The following is a 21,131-nucleotide window of genomic DNA, read 5'->3' as shown; positions in this document are numbered from 1 at the left end:
TTTTTATCCCCCCCGCGTACGCCTCATTTTAATGTTTTATTCTGACAGAGAGAGAGACTTCCGCCAAAGGCTCTACCACCTGACTGTGTTCCACCAATCAGACACAGCCGTGCAGTCTGGTCACGTGACCATACTCAATCTCAGCGGCGGGACGGGTTAGCTTTACAGTTTACAGTCGTAGCAAACAAACAAAGAAACAGATGAAAAATGTCAGAACCAACGGTGGGAAATGAAGACGCAGACGAGGCCTCATACTGAAAGCATGTTTACCTTACAAAGAGTGAGAAACAGCAGCTACATTATGTGTCTTCTGTGTCAACCAAAACAAACGCACATTTCAGCAGAAACTCAACATCTAACTTGAGGAAACATGTAGCGGTAAGTTTCCTAAATTAGTTTTTTTTTTCCATGAATAGGCAAATTGTTTGTTTTTTAGGTTACATATGGGCAGTGTTTAAATTAGCTTTTGTAAAGTGGGGGAGCCCTAGTCACAAAACATTTCTACTATGTGAATACACTGCTACTAACACACCGTTAATTCACATTATGTGTTCTTTATTAGTTATTTATCTCATATGCACATATCACAACAATAACATAACTTTAAAGGTGCACCGTGTAATATTTTCAGCAGTTTCTTTCCAGAATTCATGCTGCCCTTTCACAATTTTTACCTTTTTCACAAATACTTACCACCACCACCATCAGATTCTAAGTATTTATTATTACTGGGAAAATTGCACTTTTCATACATGAAAAAATCTTCTCCATGAATTTCTAGAATTTTTAGCAGCTGGGCCTGCACTTACTCCTTTGCTGCTCCTGACAGTGGTACTGTTAAATGCATACAATATGATGGTTACCAATTCTAAACACAGGTTTTAGGAATTTATAATCCAATGTATTAAATATGGCTGTTTTTTTTTTTGTTTTTTTGCCAAAATGACCTCAACATACCCACTGAAAAACTCCCTCAGTGTCCGCTTCATTGTCAGAGTTAAAGCGTTTGAACAGAAAGTTAAATGCCAATGTATGTGGGGGTGGTCCACTATGCACTGGCTCACAAACTTGAATGTAGTTAAAATCAACATGAGCTACAGTACAGAATGAAAAAGAATTGAGCTACCTAAAGACATTGTGGCACTGAATCCATCTGATGTTATTAACAAGCGAAGCAAAAAAAAAAAAAAAAAGTCTTTCAAAAGCCTACCCTACCAAGGCTGCCATTTACCCCTTTACCATGTGTGCTGAAGTAGGCTACCACTCATCCTTTCCATTTGAATAACTAATTTGTAACGAATAACGAAGTTTAGCGACCTCATAACTTTGGCCAAACTCATAGGATTGGGAGTCGAGCACGCTATCCAGGCTGGTGGTTGTCTCACTAGCAAGAGAGAAGTTTGCTAGTTTCCATACGCAAAGCTACGTTGCAGCAGGCATTCGTTCAATCAGTTAGCCAACTCTTTTTTTTTTTTAAACATTCTGATGTGATATTTAACTAGCACGAAGATACAGCACAGACAGCTACCAACTGCAAACTCGTTTCACTCAGAATGACACGACTTGATGAGAAAATCTCGGACGCGCATGTTGCACTGCCTGCCTGGCTGGATTGAATAATGCTAACTGTGATGTCATGGCTCTGTGCATGTGCACAGTGCTGTAATTCACCTAAACTTGCTTTTATTTTCAGCGTAATTATTGACAAACCTTCCTGACAATTGTAATATTTTTAGAGGACTTGAAAAATGAATTTAATCACATTAAAAAAAACAAAAAAACATTTAAATATGAACACTGGAGCAGGCGGAGCGGAGCTCCGTTTGCCGGTCCATCCGAAGTGAGGAGGCGGAGCGGAGCTCCGGAGCGCTCCGCCCCAATTTAAACCCTGCATATGGGTTACATATGTCTTAAAGGGGCACTAGGTAGCATTTTCACCTAAAATTATAGCCTTCAGGAGTTTACCAAAGGTTAAACAAGTCAATGGTAAGCAAATGAAGCCTGTCTCGCTCCCAACAGGGGTCTGTATGCTGAAAATCCCATATGTAACTTCGGCAGGAGCGACCTGCTTCTGAAGTGTCGTGATGCGCGAGAAGAGTCGTTTGTGTTTACAGCACTTAGCTAGGTACTGTATGCTAGTTGTAGTTGTAGACTATGTGTTCGCTTGCGTTGAAGAGCCAACACAAAGCGTTTCCTATTCTGCCTTTCACAGACTGAATATGAAACGTTCGATGTTGGCACTTCCTATCTTTGTGAAATTTCTCCAAGCGTGATCTTGTTCATCTACCATAGTGATCTGCGTTTTAGATCGTAAAGAGACAGGTGATGATGGTGCTCTAATTCCTCCTGAGTTCGAGACGTAGCCTAGCTTCAGAAATACACGGACTGAACTGATTAGAATAAGAATAGCGTTTTGATCCGAACAAGAATTGTTATCTACACATGAAAATGGATTCATTTGTTCGGATTATGATTGTAATCGGAATAGTGTAGAGCTAGTCTGCGTTTATTGCGGCGTGTATGTTGGTAGTGCCTGCGCGCATCTGTCTAAGATGTAACTTTTGTAAGTGTCTGCTAATACAAAGGAATCACTCCACGAATACACCATGATGAGGGAAGAATCCCATTCAAGATCAGCAACAGTCCATCCATACATCCATTATCTTCCGCTGCTCCGGGGATCGGGTCGCGGGGGCAGCAGTTTGAGCAGAGAAACCCAGACGTCCCTGTCCCCGGCCACTTCCTCCAGCTCTTCTGGGGGGACCCCGAGGCGTTCCCAGGCCAGCCGAGAGACATAGTCTCTCCAGCGTGTCCTGGGTCTTCCCCGGGGCCTCCTCCCAGTGGGACGGGCCCGGAACACCTCACCGGGGAGGCGTCCAGGAGGCATTCTCACCAGATGCCCGAGCCACCTCATCTGACTCCTCTGGATGCGGAGGAGCAGCGGTTCTACTCCGAGCCCCTCCCGGATGACCGAGCTTCTCACCCTATCTCTAAGGGAGAGCCCAGACACCATGCGGAGGAAACTCATTTCGGCCGCTTGTATTCGCGATCTCGTTCTTTCGGTCACTACCCACAGCTCGTGACCATTGGTGAGGGTAGGAACATAGATTGACCGGTAAATCGAGAGCTTCTCCTTCTGGCTCAGCTCCTTCTTCACCACGACGGGCCGGTGCAGAGCCCGCATCACTGCAGACGCCGCACCGATCCGCCTGTCAATCTCCTGCTCCATTCGTCCCTCACTCGTGAACAAGACCCCGAGATACTTGAACTCCACCACTTGGGGAAGGATCTCATTCCGTGGTACCACAAAAGAAAATGGAGTTGTTTATCTGGGAACTGGCCCTGGGTGCCCGAGGTCGGTTTCAGGCAGGAGAATTTTTGCATTTTGAAATGAATCAGAAGCCCGGAGCTTTAAGCCTCAGTTGGTGTGGACTTACCATCAGCTCTGAAAGCAGACAGGATAGGCACTGCAATCAGCTCCTCCACCGAGGACTCCATCCTCCTCTCTCCATCGATCACCCAGGGAGTCTGAGGTAGACTGCGGCAGAACTTGTTGTACCTCCCTGAACACCAAGAGAAGTTTTTTTTTATTTTTTTTTTATCTGGACTTAAAAAGATTCAAAAGACGTTCTTAAAAGTTCTATATTACCTGCTATAAAAACGGACACGTGGAGACAATGGACGTTCTGAGAGATGCAGCAGCTGGTGGGCTGCGTGGGAGGACAAGGGTAGAGGCTGAAGACAGAGAAACAGACAAACAGGTCAATAAATAAACTAACATAGCAATAATATATGCTGAGGTCATACTTACTTCAAAAACTTGGCATCAGATATTTTTTCAAGAGCTTTGATCACAGCAATGCGAGTGAACACAGACTGCAGAGAGAAGCAACACACAGCAGCTCATAGTGAGATTAGAATGGCAACCCATTTATTTTTCTATAAACTTGTGGTTATCAACCAGTACACCCAACTCTGTTCTGGCTTTAAAAAAAAAAAAAAATCAAAGTTTACAATTAGCTGTCCAACTTTACTAAATGCCATGTGTGATGTTTGCCACCTGGATGCCACCACCTGACCTGCCAATGACAGAGTCTTTGTGTCGCTGTTCTTTTACAGTTTTCATTTCCTGGAAAACAACATACTGTTGAGAACTCCTGCATTGTATCAGTGGTACGTTCTACTTCAATTAGACTTTCTTTTTGACATCCCTTCCCATGGTTATAAAGGCAAGAGTAAAAAAATAATAATAAAAAAAATCACTATGTCATGTCAAAGTGTGCTCTCTGGAGCCGTTCTATTTTCATGAAAAGCAACTATCTGTACGTAGTCACAAAAATAACAACTATGTTAATGGCCCGCAGAAGTTATGAAAATATATCTTATGTAGTTAATAGTGAAATGAAATGTGAAGAGAAACTGAGCTCCACTTCAGGACACCAGACTTGGCTTTGGCAGTGACCTCAGCTGAGCCACTGCTTTAAACTGGCTGAATTCTAAATATTATTTGTTAAACGTTCGTGTTTCACTATGAGTGGAGAACACGGGCCACTTGCCCCGACAACTGAATGAGCTGGTCTCAAAGCAGTCCAACAGCAGCAGTACAGGGAGCAGTTGGTGTATGACGCGATCTACTGGACACATCAATTCAAATCAGTCTTGTGTAATATTAGAAGGAGCAACAAATTCCAGGGCTTTCAAGGTTTATTAGGGAAGAATCCTAAATGGGACTATTTTTTTTTGGTGGAAAATCAAAACTTTAAGAGACAATCTGCGAGAAAATATTTCATTAAAAAAAGGCTGTTTGTGCTTTGTCGTCATCACATTATAATATGAAACTTTAACATCAACAGTAGGCGTCCAACCAATCTACTCCCACTGTCATTCAAGTAGAATTTGATTTTTTTTTAAATTTTGCAATTAAAAAAAAAAAAAAAGCCCTGAAAAATGTGGCCATGTGGCCATGACCAGCACCTGTACAGAAGGTTCAGAGACCATGGACTGTGTACAAAAAGGCTGCTCAGAGCTCTCTGAAAGAAGATGCTGAGTGCAGCACTTCATCTGAGGGTCACTACATCCACTCTGTTCTTATTATCATAACTATTAAAATAAATAAATAAAAACGTGTGGACAGCAGACCAAAATTGGTCTGGTTTTTTTCTCTGTTCTACGTATTACATATATTCAAATATAGTATTCCACAAACTAATTCATGAAAATTGAATGCTAATTTGTTATCAACAATTTCATTCTGCAAAATAAAATGTGAAAAAAGGTGGCATGAATGAAATTTCCTCAGCAACCAACAACCTCTTGAGGGTCCTTCTCTCTTAACCCGGACCACCTCTGAATGCAGGAAGTGAGGTTTTAAACACTTGGGAATCATTACCAGCATTGCTCTAAATTAACTTTGAAGAAGTTGCAAAAAAACATTCTTCGCTCATATTTACTTCTCATTACTTCTAAAGTACCTCCAATTCTGAATTAAATGCATCCTAAACTTTCAAATTCTTAGAAAGACTTCTTTGCCTCCTTACCGGTTTGTTCTTGGTGCATGTGAAGCAGTCAGGACAGGCTTTGGCTCTGCAAGAGGAACCAAAAACAACAGGCAGGATGTAACTCAATCAATAAAGCACCACTAGAGACTACCTTTTTTTTTTTTTCCTCATTGGCTTTTCCTACAGTTCCATTCATCCATTTTCTATACCCGCTTAATCCAACTCAGTGGGGCTGGAGCCCATCCCAGCTGTCATTGGGCGAGAGGCGGTGTACACCCTGGACAGGTCACCATTCCATCACTGGGCCACACAGAGGCTAAACGAGACACACAACCGATTCACCGAGTCACCGATTAACCTAACATGCATGTTTTTGAGCGGTGGGAGAAGCCAGAGTACCCGGAGAGAGCCAACGTGGGTAAAACATGCAAACTGCCCAGCCGGGACTTGAACCAGGAACCCTCTTGCTGTGCGCCGACTGCGCTAACTGCCACACCACCGTGCAGCCCTCTTCCTACAGTTGGATGTAATGCCATGGTCGAAAAAAACAAGTCTTAGTCTTTGCACATTCAGTCATATGCATTTGTTGTCATGCTGATAAAGACACCTCTTAAGGCCACCAAAAACATCAAGTGACAGTATAGGGTAATGTTATGGGACGTAACAAGAAAAAAAAAAAAAAAAAAATGCACCAATGTCATCTATTTATATCCATCTCTGATGAATAACAGGAATGAACACTCTGCTGTTATTATGCATGTCCTGTTAGATGTGATACAGATAACTAAAGTGTATCTAAACAAATTTCATTAGTTTTATTTTAGCAATTAACTAAAACTTCCACCTCCTTTGACTTCAAAAGTACACAGAGCAGAGGGAAAGAAAGACTACATAGAAAACATAGTCTTTTCATGATTAAAATCCCGCACAATCAGAAACTTAAAGTCAAGCAAAATAAAAGCAACATTACACAAAACAATTACTGTCGCAGCACAGGTAACTCTGCGCTTTTTTCTCTAAGCTCTCTCCAGCAGTAAAACCCAATCTGATGCTCATACTCTCTCTTTTTCCTCATACTCTCTCTTTTTCCTCACACCCTCCAATAAGCATTGTCTTGGGTCTCCCTGCTCCATCTGCCATGCTTTTTTTTTTTTTTTTTTTTAAATTGTTCGTTTTTTTTTACCAAAACTTTATTTGTAATGGTGAAAATGTCTCAGTTTTTCCCCTTTAACTTAATTTAGTTTGGCGTTTGACGTTGTGCTGTCAGGCCAAATTGGTGTGGTGTCCGGCTGAAAAGCGAACGACAGTATCTCAGCCCCCTGGCACTCCAGGGCAGTTTAGGCCCCAGGAATGTCAGTGTGCTTCAGAACCAGTCAGTATACTTCAAAATCAGTTAGTAGGACGAAGATTTAAGATTCCCACTCCCATCTGGCTTTGCTTAAAGTCCACACATTTTCAAAGCTGCATCCATTTTCTCCCATCAGTCACGGTCTCATTCCTGTTTTATAGACACATTTGATTGCAAAGACTATTTTCAATACCAGACTAGATGGCCATGGCACAACAAGTAGAGTAGTTGACCTCCAACCGGATGGTTGCAGTGCAGAGGGAGCTGGTGAGGGATATCTGGGTTTCCCTTCTCGACCTTGTTGCTTCCACAACCCAACCTCCGAGGCGAAAGATAATGAATGGATGGATGGACTGATATACAAGTGCACACCTTTTACGATTTACTTGCCCAACCCCAGTAATGTTGGTCATCTTCAATGCAAATGATTTGGGAATTTTGTTTATATTCAGCTCTTTCTTTAAATCAATCTCCTAATAACAAATCAGACTGTGTCTCAGACACTTGCAGCCTTTTCAGACCTTCAAAAGAGTTGAGAACTCACAGGAAGTGGCAGTCAGAGTCGGTCTCCGGGTGAGAAAATTCCAGGCCGACCTCAAACGTGCTCTGAAAACAAAATGATCTCCGTGTCATTTGATGTGAATGTAGATGCCTGTGACATAGTTAACAAGCCGTTCATGATTTCCTCTTCCGGTGTGTTCCAGAGCAAGACAGCCAAACTTCAACGGTGGAAAAAAATTAACCCCAAGACATTCATCAAATTCACTTTCATGATGGATATTACCTACCTTGGTAACCACAGAAATACCTCCCAGCTCCTTGCCAACCAGACTCTGCATGATCCACTTGAAGGCCTCCTTCACCTGGATGACATCATTTTTGTCAAGCGCCAACCCCTTCTCTCTACAAGAACCAAAAGGAAAAAGAAAAAGTTGATCTAATCTGACTTCACATAACTTCTGACTGCCACGACATGTCAAGAGAAATTATTTCACCTAATTTTCATCTTCACGTGGAGCCAACAGGAGTGCTGCAAGATTCAAACGTGCGTATTAACAGCGATGGAATGACTATTCCGTTAATTAAAGAAAGAAAATGAAATAACAACTGGCTCCAGACCTCACGAACACTCAGCTGAGCAGGCAAAGAGACGGACATCATCAGCGTGTCAAACTCGTAGTTTTGTGCCTTCACTGCCTCTGCTATCTGTGGACATGAACCAAAAAGGCAATCTCAGTCAGTACATTCTGAGAACATTCAGAACAAATCCAGATTTTCCACCACACACCTTGACTGCTTGGATTTTGCCACATAAATCCTGCAAGATTCCAAAACACACAACACATGCACGTGATTCCTCATGCTCCTCCGGCTGAGTAGAAGTCCCACTGGGTTCGAGTTTGATTCTTTTGCTGGGGGGCTCTTCCTGCGATTCTGATTGTGCTGCATCATGGGACTTGTTTTCAACAGAAGAGTCTTGGGCTGCTGGATCCTGAACTTTGCCGTTTTCTGAATCTACGATAAAAGCCTGAAGTTCCTTAAGTGTCTCCTGTGGAAGAATAAAGATCATCAATCAGTAGCTGCAATAAAGAAGGAACAACAGCCATTGTAGCATTTCATTAATCTGCCTGAACTCACTTTGCATTTTGCTGAGATTCCTTTTTGCGATATATTTTATGTTTTGCATGTATTAATGTCTGTAGAAGTGTCAGCAATAAACAAACAAGTAGAAACTGACAAACTAAATACGAGCCATCAGGCTCAGCCTGAAGAAGCAACAGGAAGCCACCTTCAGCAGCCTGGGCATGCCGACTCATGGCGCTGCAAACTGGCTCGTGGGATGTGGAACGTCACTTCACTGGTGGGAAAAGAGCCTGAGCTGGTGTTTAAGGTGGAGTGGTACCAACTAGATATAGTTGGCCTCACCTCCGGTTTGGAAACTCTACTTTTTGCAGATGATGTGGTTATTTTGGCTTCTTCAAGCCAAGACCTTCAGCACACACTGGAGCAGTTTGGGAGTGTGTAGCAACAAGGATGAAACTTCGCTTCTCCAAATCTGCCACCGTGGTTCTCAACCAGAAAAAGGTGGAATGCTTTCACAGGGTTGGGGACAAGTCCCTGCCTGAAGCGGAGGGGTTTAAGTATCTCGGGTTCGTACTCTTCATGAGGGATGATGAGTTGGAGTGAGAGATGGACAGACATTTTGGGGCTTTGTCAGCAGTAATGAGGGCATTGCCCCGGTCCGTTGTGGTAAAGGGGATCTGAGCAGGAAGGTGAAGCTTTTAATTTATTGCTCCATCTTTGTTCCAACCCTCACCTACAGCCACAAGAACCTTGTAGTGACCAAAAGAATAGAATACAATAGAATAACCTTTATTATACAACGAGTGAGAAAATTGCACGTTACAGAGCTCTGTGATGAAGGAATGTGCACAAAAAAACAAATGCAAGAAGGTATGTACAAGATCTGAAACAGTATATACAAAATATGAACATGGTAAGATGCAGGGGAAAGAGTAAGTAGCAGTGATGATGAGTGATGAGTGAGTGCGCTCATGTGGTGTTATGGCGTGACAGCTGCTGGTAAGAATGGGCGGCGGTGGCGTTCCTTCCTGCACAGCGGGAGTAAAAGTCTGTTGTGAACGAGCTGCTCAGAGCCCGTACCGTCACATGCGTGGGGTGAGAGGTGTTGCTTAGGGGTCCAGAGGGCAGTCCAGGACACACCTGGCCCTCTTGATCAGCTTGTTGAATTTGCCCCTGTCACTTTCTGCCATTCCACTGCTCCAGCAGACCACACCTTCAAAGATGGCCGACGCTACCGCAGCGTCACAAAAGTGCTAAAGAGAGTCCTGTTCACTTCGAAGGACCTCAGTCCCTTTGGCAGGTGAAGATAGCCGAGGCCCTTCGTGTAAAGTGTATCAGTATTTGTGGACCAGTCCAGTTTGTTATTGTGGTGAGCACCCAGTTATTTGTAGTCCGCCACAGTTTCACAGTCCCGTCCCGGGATGTTCACCGGCGTGAGGTGCCTTGTTGCGGAAGTTAATCACCAGGGGCCTCATGTACAAAGCGTGCGTACACACAAAATGGTGGCGTACGCACCTTTTCCCGTCAACGATCAGATGTATCAAGAATGAAATGACCGTGGAAATGTGCGGTGCCTCACGGCAGCTTCAGGGCTGGCGTACGCACGTTTCTGCAGCTGTTGATTCTTTGGCGACACTTAGAGGTGATGTTCGGAAACTGTTATAATATATAAATGTGAAAACAATTAGTCCTCAGACTGTGATGTGCACATCTGAGATAGATGAACAATTAATACTGATAAACAATTAACACACCCGTGTGTCTGCAATTACACGAGTGGATATAAAAGCATGCGCAAAGTGGTGTAATGCACACCATTAAAAACAATGGCTGCTTTAGCTGTATTAGAAGACTTTTCAAATGATGCAATTCGAAGAGAGCGTGTGTTCAGAGACAGAGAGGATTTGCTGGCATATGATGGCGACTGGCTCATTAGCCGTTTTGAGGGAAATCCTCCTGGAACTGTGCGCAGAGCTGCGGCCGGTGTTGGAGTGCAACACAGCAAGGAGCCATGCGCTGCCTGTGCCCTCAGGTGATGTGCACACTGGGGTTCCAACCGGGGCATTCCAGAGGGAGCTGGCCAACCGATTGGGACTGTGCCAGTCTACCTGAGCCGAGCCGTGCCAGCCTCGTAGGACATAATTATCCGCATCTCAGCCAGGTATATCAAATTCACATACAATGCAGTTGAACAGGCCAACATTAAAGCTCAATTTGAAGCGAGAGCCGGTTTTGTAATCGGAGCTATCGACTGCACACACATTGCTATAAAAGCGCCATCACATGATGAATTTGTATGTTAACAGGGAACATTTTCATTCGATCGATGTACAGATCATATGTGATGCGTAAATGCAATTAACCAACATTGTGGCGAGGTGCCGTGGTTCAGCGCACGATTTATACATTCTGAGTAACAACACTGTTGGGAACAGACATACAGGGTGGCACTGTGCGTGATGGCTGGCTTCTTGGTGAGTAACTTTATTGTGTAATTGTCCTAATATTATTCCCCGTGACGCGCATTAAGTATGTGCGCCCCCAATTTCTATCCCGTCTTCACAGCATCATAGTCGGTGGTTAAAGTTAGTTTCTTGCTGTTTTTTGCTGGTTAAACTTCAGCTTCAGATCTTTCTAACAAGCCCCTGATCGTCTCTGTGGGCAAATGTTAATAACGTAAAGTGTGAAATGTCTTAAGCAGCTTCACCTTTCTCCGGTTCACATCCACCTTAATGTTGGACCACTTCTTCTTCACCTCCACCTTATTGTCGGACTTCTTCTTCTTCACCTCTGCTTGTGAGGCTTCTGAGACCCCACAGCATTGACAGCCTCAGGCTCTCCCACCCACTCATCTTGCATTTGCTGCTTATGCCGGAGGACAGCGTGCCAAAGAACACATTTTTGCGGGCCTTCACTTCAGAAAGTAGCACCGACATCTCGCTTTCCGTGAAGTTCTTCTTTTTTCCCGTCTTATTCATTCTTTTTTCTTTATTTTCTGACCGTACACAGAGGGGAATCGCAGGTGCAGGGCTCATTTAAATAGGATTTGCGTATTTAAGTAGGGGCGTGGACAGGGAGGAGTCGGGTGCTCCGACATGTGCGCTCAATTCCACGTTGATTGGGATGTACAAACGAAATGTGCTTGGATTAATGCGTGCGCACAGATTCGTACATCCGAGGGAACTCTGAGCGGAGCCGCTGCACCCCTAATCCTCGCCTCGTGAGGAGTCAGTTGAATTGGTTTGGGCGTCAGGTTAAGATGCTTCCTGTTTCCTCCCTTTTGGATGTGTACGGGCACATCCAACTGGGAGGAGTCCTCAGGGCAGACCCAGAACTCCCTGGAAGGAGTAAATATCCCCTCTGGCCTTGAACACATTGAAATGGCCGCAGATTCATTGAATAATTGAATGATACATTATGCATCAGGAGATATATGCAAGTCATCCAGTCTGTGTTTGAAGAACGTTGCTTTTGAAGATTTCAGTTATTTTCTCTTTCAGTTGAAGACAAACTAGCTATCCTCTGCCCAACTTTGCTCTTCAAAGACTCAACCTTTATGTATACAGCTTTTGTTATCACTATTCTTTTTTTAAACAATTCGTGATCACAATCACCTATTGAAACTATCGCTTTGTAATAACATCATTATTAACTTTACCTTGTTTCTAGCCCTAAATTGCACCTGTACCAACTTTTTGGGGGATATGTGTTGCAGGCCTAAAATACATGAACAGATATACTGTATATATTGACAAATTAAAGGAAGCTCAATATCTTGGGTTAACATGGTGCCTTTTGTTTATCTTTTTATAAATAAGCAGAAAGGATGCCATCTTGATAAGAATTCAACATGAGCCTTACCTGCTGGGGTTGTCTGTAGGCGGCCTGAACACTCACACAGCAGAATCTGAGGATGCAGCGAGCACAGCAACCAGCCGACAGCAGCATCTGAATGATGGGTTTATCCTTCTCCTTCAGGGGCAACATGACTGCAAGATGAGGATGAGGAGCATGAACAAGCATCCAGTCAGTCCCTGTGATATATTTACCCACAGTGGACAGCACCTTTACAGGTCCTTCTTTCTCATATACAAAGTCTACTTTGATGCATCACTCAGTGGGGTTACATGGCACTGAAAGGATCGGATTAAGGGCTAAATTACAATAAGATTGAGTTATTAAGTTCATGTACACACCTTAATCTGACAAGAAATTGGATCGGATTGGGTTACGATCACATTAAGACCCCGAGATAACTGGGTTGAAAGTCAAATTAAACCTGCTTGTAGACGCTGAAGCACGTGGTGAATCAGACTTTGCGTTCTGTGCATGCTCCACATTTTTTCCCGGGGTCGTGACCCGGAAGTCGGAAGAGACGATATTACTGTTGTTGTCGCCGTCAGAAAGAAACAAACAACGCGATGGAGAATGCTCCGTTGGGCATCGAGTTTGTGCAACAAGCAGCTCATCACAGACTAAATGTAGAGGGACGTAGCTTCATCTGGCTCTGCGTTCTCCATCTTTCTCCAATGCCTGAGTTTGTTGTTGTTGTTGGTGGTGAAGAGGTCAACAGGAAGTGGCTCTATTAGCAACAGTTGGAATGGGTACAGCGCCACCTATCGTACCGGGGTATGACACGCTTTGTGTCTATAGCCCCTTTCACACTGAGGAATAACCCGCGTTTAATCCGCAAATTTAGCGTGTCCGCTGTTGCGTTCACACTGCCGGCCGTCGGACCCTAGTCTTTTTGCCGAGCCGAGTTTGGTGTGAAAGCAATTGACGCGGGTCGGACGTGGGCGTGGCGTGACGTGAGGAGTTTAAAAGACAGAATGGACAGCTGATTCAGAACAACAGCGACAGGTGAGGACAAGTTTTACTCTGTTTTAGCCTACATCAAGTTCGAGACATTTTTGAAGATGGTCAACTGGGGAGACAAGGAGGTCCGCGAGCTCCTCAGCCTCCGAGCAGAGGATGTTATTTACCGCCACATTTCGGGGACGGTGAAAGATGGACCTCTGCTGGAAGGGCTGGCGAGAAAGATGGGAGAGCGCGGTTTCCCACGCAGCAAGACGCAGGTGACCAACAAATTAAAGGCCATGAGGAAAAAGTTCCATGCGGTTAATGACCACAACGGCAGGAGTGGCAGAGGGCGATTGGACTGGCCATATTTTGACATGTGCCACGCCGTCTGGGGAGGAAGCCACTCTGTATTTAACCCTACCTCCGACGCATGGCTTGTGCCTACGTCATTGTACACGCCCAGCATTTTATATGTTTCGGGTGACGCTCTGCCGCTAGGCAACTCCCCCTGAACTCGGCTTCAGGCGACACGGGTCACCAACACGCCAAGCGTTCACATTGCTCGACGCGGGTCGAAGTTGCAATTTGGACCCGCTAAGGTAGCGGGTCTCAGTGTGAAAGGGGCTTATGATTCAATTCAAAGTGAATGTCTTGGGTGTGCAGTCAGTTGTCTGGTTTCTCTCTGTGTGGCCCTGTGATGGACGGGCGACCCACCCAGGGTGTACCCTGCATCTCGCCCAATGGCAGCTGGGATAAGCTCCAGCTCCCCCGCAACCCTGATTAGGATTAAGCGGGTATAGAAAATGGATGGACGGATGTGCAGTGTGTGAACTCCAAGTGATATTAATCAAGAGTCTTCCTGAAATTAGGTTCAGGCTGGCTTTTTTCTAAATGTACAAACAAATTGCAAAAATTTGCCAACAACTAGCACTGATCTCTCCATGGGGTGAATTACTCTTTGTTCATCACCTGGTAGCTTACTAACATCATTATCATCAAACCCTAATTTAAGGAAAAAACTTTTGCCATTAGTACTTAACATGTCTGTGATCCTGTAATTCGTCCTTGTGTTCTCGGAGGAGTTCCTGTGTGCCAGTGTGGAACAGCACATAAGACTGCTGTTAGAGGCAAATGTCACATTAATTGAGAACAGCACAGAGTGATATATTTTTATTAGAAGTATATGACCTGCCGACAGCCGCGCCCGTTACGGTGTTTGCTGCTCGGAAGCAGGGGACTGCTCGGTCTGCACAGCAGGCAGTGATACGAAGGGAGAGGAAATAGTGCCAAGTAATTGTGAGGTCTGTCTTTTTCCTGGAGAACGATTTTGTGATGCAAATGTATTACTCTTTTGAACGCATATTGTTTTGAGAAGCAAAACGCTTTATTTTTGCAACCCCAGCCAACTAGCCGGACTACCTTTGTCAACGCCAAAACGAGGCTGGAACTCGGCTCACAGGACGCAGCAGGGGGTAAGACAATGTTCATAAATGATATTGCTAGTATGGGATGTCATACAGCTTCATGTCAAAAGAGGCAAACTATCCCTTTAAGGCCTCAGTTATAATCTATGTCGGGTTTGCACATGGACAGCTGGGTCTAAGTGAGTTACATTTCCTCATCACAGTATGTGCAAAAGGTTCTATTCACCTCTGACAGAGCCTGACTCGTGGTTTTCCTTCTATGTAGCTTATTGTTAGCTTTGACGTTAGCTGTAATGTTACATCCTCATTGCTTTGGATAAAAGCGTCTGCTAAATGCATAAACATAAAAGGTCTTTAGGTTTCGTTTCTCAGGTGCATGCATGGTTCCCAGCAAAGGAAGCACACAGTCACAGCAGTTGGAGGATAAACACATCAACTCATCCTTGTGCACATGCAGTGATGAGGAAATCTAACTCACTTAGACCCAATCAGACCATCAGATACTTATGATTGTAGAAAGCATAACGTGTCCCATCAGACCAACCAGCTTGCACCAAAGCAACACTTTCCTAAGTGGGTTACATTCTGGACTAATACACCTGAGTTTCTCTCCTCTGACAGGATAGTTCTTTTCAAACAAAGATTGCACCGTAACTTCCCCAAGATGACTCCCTGCTTATCCTGTCATTACTTGCCTTTGTACTGACCACACAGAGGTGGCTTAATGTGGTACCAATGTTTGGTTTCAAATAATATGCAAAATGAGGAGCGGAGGTAACAACAGCATTGGTTTCTACGGGGGTGTGTCTGCCATGCACAGAGACTTCAATTCAGCTGTGACTAACCCTGCAGCAGGTCCCCTATACAGTCTCTGTACCCTAAAAACAGAACGATGACACAATGAAGGCACCGCAGCCCTGTTTGGGAGAGGCTGCATGCAAAGGACTGATGCCTGCTGTAAAAAACATTCTGCGATTTAAAGCTTTTTCACGGTTTATATCGAGTCTCAAGAACCCATATGACTGCAGGGACACTAGAGAAGGAGCTGAACATGACTGCAAGCCATTTGAAAGCTGCCTAAGATAAACACCTCATACACTGATATAAAAAAAAAAAAAGAGTTGGATGAGACATTCAAATGGCAAAATGTGTCGTGGTAAACGGACAACTTTTTTCTTTTTTACGCATTGCTGCCATCAAATTCTAGATGAGCCAATATTTATCATGAAACAGGAAATGTCTAATTTTCAACATTTGATATGTTTTCTATCTTATATTATTTGTTGGCCACAACTCAGTGACTAGAACATGCTATACTATCCATGAGCAGCGTGTTTTTGCCGACACTCTGGGCAGTGGACGATCAGGGAGAAGGCAACCAGCAATGGCACTTCCGTATCAGAAGCAGAATCAGCTTTTTTGGACAGGTTTGAGTATACAAACAAGGAATTTGACTCCGGTTAAACTTCACTCTCAAAGTACAACACTCAACAATAACATAAAAGAATAAAATTAGAAATACAGAACAGTAAGAATAGAATTGTATGAGTACGGGTGGTAAAATAAGGCTATGTCTGAGAATAATAAATACAGTATGTACATTTGCAATAAATAGACACTATGGGTGGGAATGCAATTGTCCAGAGGGGTGTGCGGCTGGGAATGTCCGCCTTCTTGTTGTCCCTGTCAGTGTACCATGATCGAGCAAAATGTAATAATTAGTGGTGGGCCGTTATCGGCGTTAACGTGCTGCGATAATTTGAGAGTCTTATCGGGCGATATAAAAAATATCGCCGTTAATCTATTCTCAAAGTTGGGTTGGGAACTGGGTCAAAATAGGTAGCCTAAGCAAACTGTGATGACTTTTACCTTGATATTTTAGCTCGGGTGTGGGCTGATGTACTTTGTCTGCCGTTAGGTGTGATTAAAACAGAAGAACGCTACTTTGCTGAAGCCTGTGCTAGGCAGTTTATGGAGGTCGCTTATCTGTGGGGGATAGTTGACAAAATCTGCCCTGTTGGAACAGACAGCGCTCCTAATATGGTGGCCGCAGGGAGGATACTGTGCGTGTGGCGCAACAGAGACGCACTGCACACAACGCTATCTCAACAGCAGCACCATCTGGCCCTCCCAACAAGTGCTGAATATGAGAAGTTGGCGAAGCTAGAGAAACTGCTGGAGCCATGCATGTGAATAAACTGGTCTGCCCTAATGTTGCGACCTCCGCTAGCTGGTAGCAGAGGTCGCTGACTCGCTGGAGAAGCTTCGCTTGAGAATTTGCTTTGGTAGCTTTGGTAGCTCGTGACGTCACATTTAGAATGTTCAATTCTTAAAGGCCCCGCGGCTGTGCAGCACCCCCACAGAAAAAAACATGAGGAAAGAGAGGGCAGGAACACGAATAAACATGTTGTTATTTACAATTTGTTATACAAGATATACATCACTTTTACAAATTATGTAAAACTACATTAGGTACACCTGAGAAGAGCAGGAATAGCAGAGGCAGCTGTGAAAATAAACTAAATTCGAAATAAAATCCGAAATAAATCCGAAATAAAACTTAATTGCAGTGAGAAAGGGATGCGTGGGGTTACTACACTATTGTATTGAAGCACTCGACACGGCAATTGCAACAGTCTCAGGATTAAACGACTATTGTTTGGATAGGAACCAAAGTTTACACGTCTGTTTCCGTGAACGCCGCGGATTGTCGGACCCCTGAATGAGCCATTTTAATCTAGATTAATTTCAAGATTTCAGTGAGATTAATCTAGATTAAAAAAATTAATCTATGCCCACCACTAGTAATAATACAATTGAAGAGGGTGAGATTTGTGCAATATTGCAATATCAGAATAGGCAGGTTAAGGATTAGATATCACTGTAGTGCAAGGCAGTTCAGTGCAATAACAATGTATTAATAGCAATACTGTAACTAAGATTAAAGTTTTAAAGGGCAGATGAGGTAGATGAACAGAACAGTTTGACTGACTATGTTCGCTGTAAGGGTGGGTGCTGTTCCTGGGTGTTCAACAGAGTGAAGAAGCCGTCTTTGTGTCGTCTGGTTTTGGTATACAGACACACACACACACACATATATATATATATATATATATATATATATATATACACACACACACATATTAATACATGAATATATCTGAGCTGTGGCAGCCCGTGGCATCCTATGACAGCTGACTATGCAAAGCTCAAGCTGCAACCGGAAGTGCCGTTGCTAGTTGTCACAATTTGATCATGCTCGCTGGAAAAGTGAGCGAGACGAGGGGAATGTTTTGCTCCCTGTAAAATCTGAAGGTTAGCGAAGCAGTGTTGCCTCTCATGCAAAACAATCCTTTGCCAGAACATACCAGTGTGATCCAACACAGAGGCTTGGGAGGTCCACTGCTAATGCACTATTACTTTTAAAACTCTAACAACTGCTAAGCTAAACGTGCTCACGCTACACTTTTAAAATCAACACTGCGAACATGTCAACGCAAACAACACAGTTACATGAAGCAAAAGTTCGCCTACTTCAGAAAGAGGAATGTTTGGGTCCAGTGCTGTGTCAAGATCTGTTTCCCAGTGGAGATCCGTCCACACGCCGTAAGAGACGCACGCTCGAAGGAATCTTTCGTGTTTCGACGCACTCCGCATGTACCTCGGCTAACTACGGAAAGCGTGAAGGCCCATACTTGTTTTCTACGCTTTTTTTTTTAAATTAGGTGAATGCCAGGGGCGTCTGTAGCTTGAGCAAACATTCGGGGCTGTAGCCCAGACATGAAAATAATTTTTAACGGGGGTCCGGGGGTTTCTTTACCTGACTCCCGCCCTCTGGTATTCGCATACCAGTTGTGTGAGAAAAGGGAACGCCCCCGCGTGTAGTTGGTGAATGCAGCCAGATGACGTGAGTCAGGTTAGGGGTTTCTCCCCCGGGCAAAAAAATTAAAAAAAGGGGGTGTTAATTAAAAAAGCCTTGTTGGCTTTTAATCAACAGGACGATTATAGCGAAATATTCTTTTACATTCATCATGACATATCAAATTGCTTTCTTTTTCCTTTTAAATTGGCATTAGGAAAAAGAAAACAACTTCCCCTTAAATATGTCTATATATATAGGCATAAAATAAAAGACTCAATACACACAAGTTCCAAAATATCACACCATTAACAACCTCAGTTCACTCTCATAGACTTTTATATCACCACAACTTTCTTTAGCACATCGAGAAACAACAGAAAAATAGCCTCAGAGCAGCTAAAAAGACAAGTTTCTCACCGTTGCTCTCTGTATTTCAAAGTACGCCGATATCGGAGCTTGCAGCGGCTCTACAGGTGACAGGTGAGTGTTAGCCTGTTAGACACAGAGATAACTGACTCGTCTTACCGACGTACTTGTCTCCGGACTTCCAATCGGTATGTGCTCTGACTTTCTTTCAGTGTAACTCGGGATTTTTCTCCTTTTTCTGTCCTTTTCACAAGTAGCTGCGCTTTACTTCTCTGGTTAAGGTCAGAAAATAATGTAAAAATCGCGCGCCTGCAGTTCACCTCCGAGCTGAGAGGCTGAACGTGGCCTGCGTAGCCCCTGATTGGCTGTTGAGGCACTCCCCACGTGGGGTCATGAACTGTGCGGTCCATTCAAATGCAACAGGAACATTAAACTTTACCGATGCAAACATAAAATAAATACTCTCCCGCTTCTTTTATTGGTCTCTATGTCAGTCCAGAGAGATTTGGGGCTGAACCCCAGAGATTCGGGGCTGAAGCCCCGAATGACCAGGATTTGCGTGGATTTCCTACTGAAACATGGCGTACGCTCAAACCAAAATGCCCTCCAACGTCGGATGTACGAATCTGTGCGCACGCATTAATCCAAGCACATTTCGTTTGTACATCCCAATCAACGTGGAATTGAGCGCACATGTCGGAGCACCCAACTCCTCCCTGTCCCCGCCCCTACTTAAATACGCAAATCACATTTAAATGAGCTCTGAACCTGCGATTCCCCTCTGTGTATGATCAGAAAATAAAGAAAAAAGAATGAATAAGTCGGGAAAAAAGAACTTCACGGAAAGCGAGATGTCGGTGCTACTTTCTGAAGTGAAGGCCTGCTAAAATGTGTTCTTTGGCACGCTGTCCTCCGGCATAAGCAGCAAACTAAGAGGAGTGGATGGGAGAGCCTGAGGCTGTCAATGCTGGGGGGTCTGAGAAGCCTCACAAGCAGAGGTGAAGAAGAAGTGGTCCCACATTAAGGTGGAGGTGAAACGGAGACTGGCTGCCCACCACTGCAGTGTGGCCAAAACAGGCGGGTGGGGGGGGGGTGACCGACTCTGTTTTGAGAGTCGGCGCAACAATGGGTGACACTGCTCTCTCATGGGGTGGTGGGAGCTCATGTGGGTGACTCTGATTATCCTGAAGTCTAAGAATAAAACTAATTTATAACACCCCCAAGCTAAATACCGATGTTTTTGTGTAACTCACAACAACGTGTTCATGTGTTCATACAGTAACGTGCAGAAGTGCGCCGGGGGAAAGGTGAGGCTGATTGAGACATTTCACACTTTACGCACGGGGTTATTAACATTTGCCCACAGAGACGATCAGGGGCTTGTTAGAAAGATCTTAAACTGAAGTTTAACCAGCAAAAAACAGCAAGAAACTAACTTTAACCACCGACTAATATATATAATATAATAATGATGCTGTGAAGACGGGATAGAAATTGGGGGCGCACATACTCAATGCGCGTCACGGGAATAATATTAGGACCATTACAAGAATAAAGTTACTCACCAAGAAGCCAGCCATCGCGCACAGTGCCAGCTTGTAGTCTGTTCCCAACGATGCTGTTACTCAGAATGTATGAATCGTGCGTTGAACCAGGCCAGTCGATAGCTCCGATTACAAAACCGGCTGTCGCTTCAAATTGAGCCTTAATGTTGGCCTGTTGGGGATTTGATATACGTGGCTGAGATGCGGATAATTCTGTCCCACACGGCTGGCATGGCTCGGCTGGCACAGTCCCAATCGGTTGGCGACCTGCCCCTGGAATGCTCCGGTTGGAACCCCAGTGTGCACATCACCTGTGGGCACAGGCAGCGCATGGCTCCTCGCTGTGTTGCGCTCCAACGCCGGCCGCAGCTTTGCGCATAGTTCCAGGAGGATTTCCCTCAAAACGGCTAATGAGTAATCAGTCGCCATCATATGCCAGCTAATACTCTCTGTTGTAGTGAACACACGCTCTCTTCGAATTGCACCATTTGCAAAGTCTTCTAATACTTTTAAAGCAGCCATTGTTTTTAATGGTATGTATTGCACCACTTTGCGCTGCTTTTATATCCACTCGTGTAAATGGAGACACATGGGTGTATTAATTGTTTATCAGTATTAATTGTTCATGTGTCTCAAATGTGCACATCACTGTCTGAGGACTAATTGTTTTCACATTTATTTATTATAACAGTTTCCCAACATCAC

At 44.2% G+C, this 21,131-nt stretch overlaps 1 protein-coding gene across 1 annotated transcript in view; it reads right to left on the bottom strand.

The window, feature by feature from the left end:
* The window catches only part of pus10 (pseudouridine synthase 10), a 29,236-nt gene extending 10,832 nt beyond the window's left edge, over positions 1 to 18,404 (bottom strand). Inside the window, exons 1-11 of the mRNA XM_075464195.1 lie at positions 18,189 to 18,404; positions 12,292 to 12,419; positions 8,135 to 8,395; positions 7,966 to 8,052; positions 7,842 to 7,876; positions 7,635 to 7,749; positions 7,391 to 7,452; positions 5,538 to 5,583; positions 3,812 to 3,876; positions 3,650 to 3,735; positions 3,438 to 3,563 (exon numbers count right to left, since the gene is read on the bottom strand). Coding sequence (XP_075320310.1) covers positions 3,438 to 3,563; positions 3,650 to 3,735; positions 3,812 to 3,876; positions 5,538 to 5,583; positions 7,391 to 7,452; positions 7,635 to 7,749; positions 7,842 to 7,876; positions 7,966 to 8,052; positions 8,135 to 8,395; positions 12,292 to 12,417 — 1,009 coding nt within the window. The 5' untranslated portion in view covers positions 12,418 to 12,419; positions 18,189 to 18,404. The remainder of the gene's footprint in view (positions 1 to 3,437; positions 3,564 to 3,649; positions 3,736 to 3,811; positions 3,877 to 5,537; positions 5,584 to 7,390; positions 7,453 to 7,634; positions 7,750 to 7,841; positions 7,877 to 7,965; positions 8,053 to 8,134; positions 8,396 to 12,291; positions 12,420 to 18,188) is intronic.
* Between the last annotated feature and the right edge of the window lie 2,727 nt (positions 18,405 to 21,131).

Source organism: Odontesthes bonariensis, chromosome 4 (genome assembly GCF_027942865.1).
Source record: "Odontesthes bonariensis isolate fOdoBon6 chromosome 4, fOdoBon6.hap1, whole genome shotgun sequence".
Taxonomy (NCBI): Eukaryota; Metazoa; Chordata; class Actinopteri; order Atheriniformes; family Atherinopsidae; genus Odontesthes; species Odontesthes bonariensis.
Note: the sequence above shows the minus strand (reverse complement) of the source record. Positions and strands in the feature narration are given on the sequence as shown.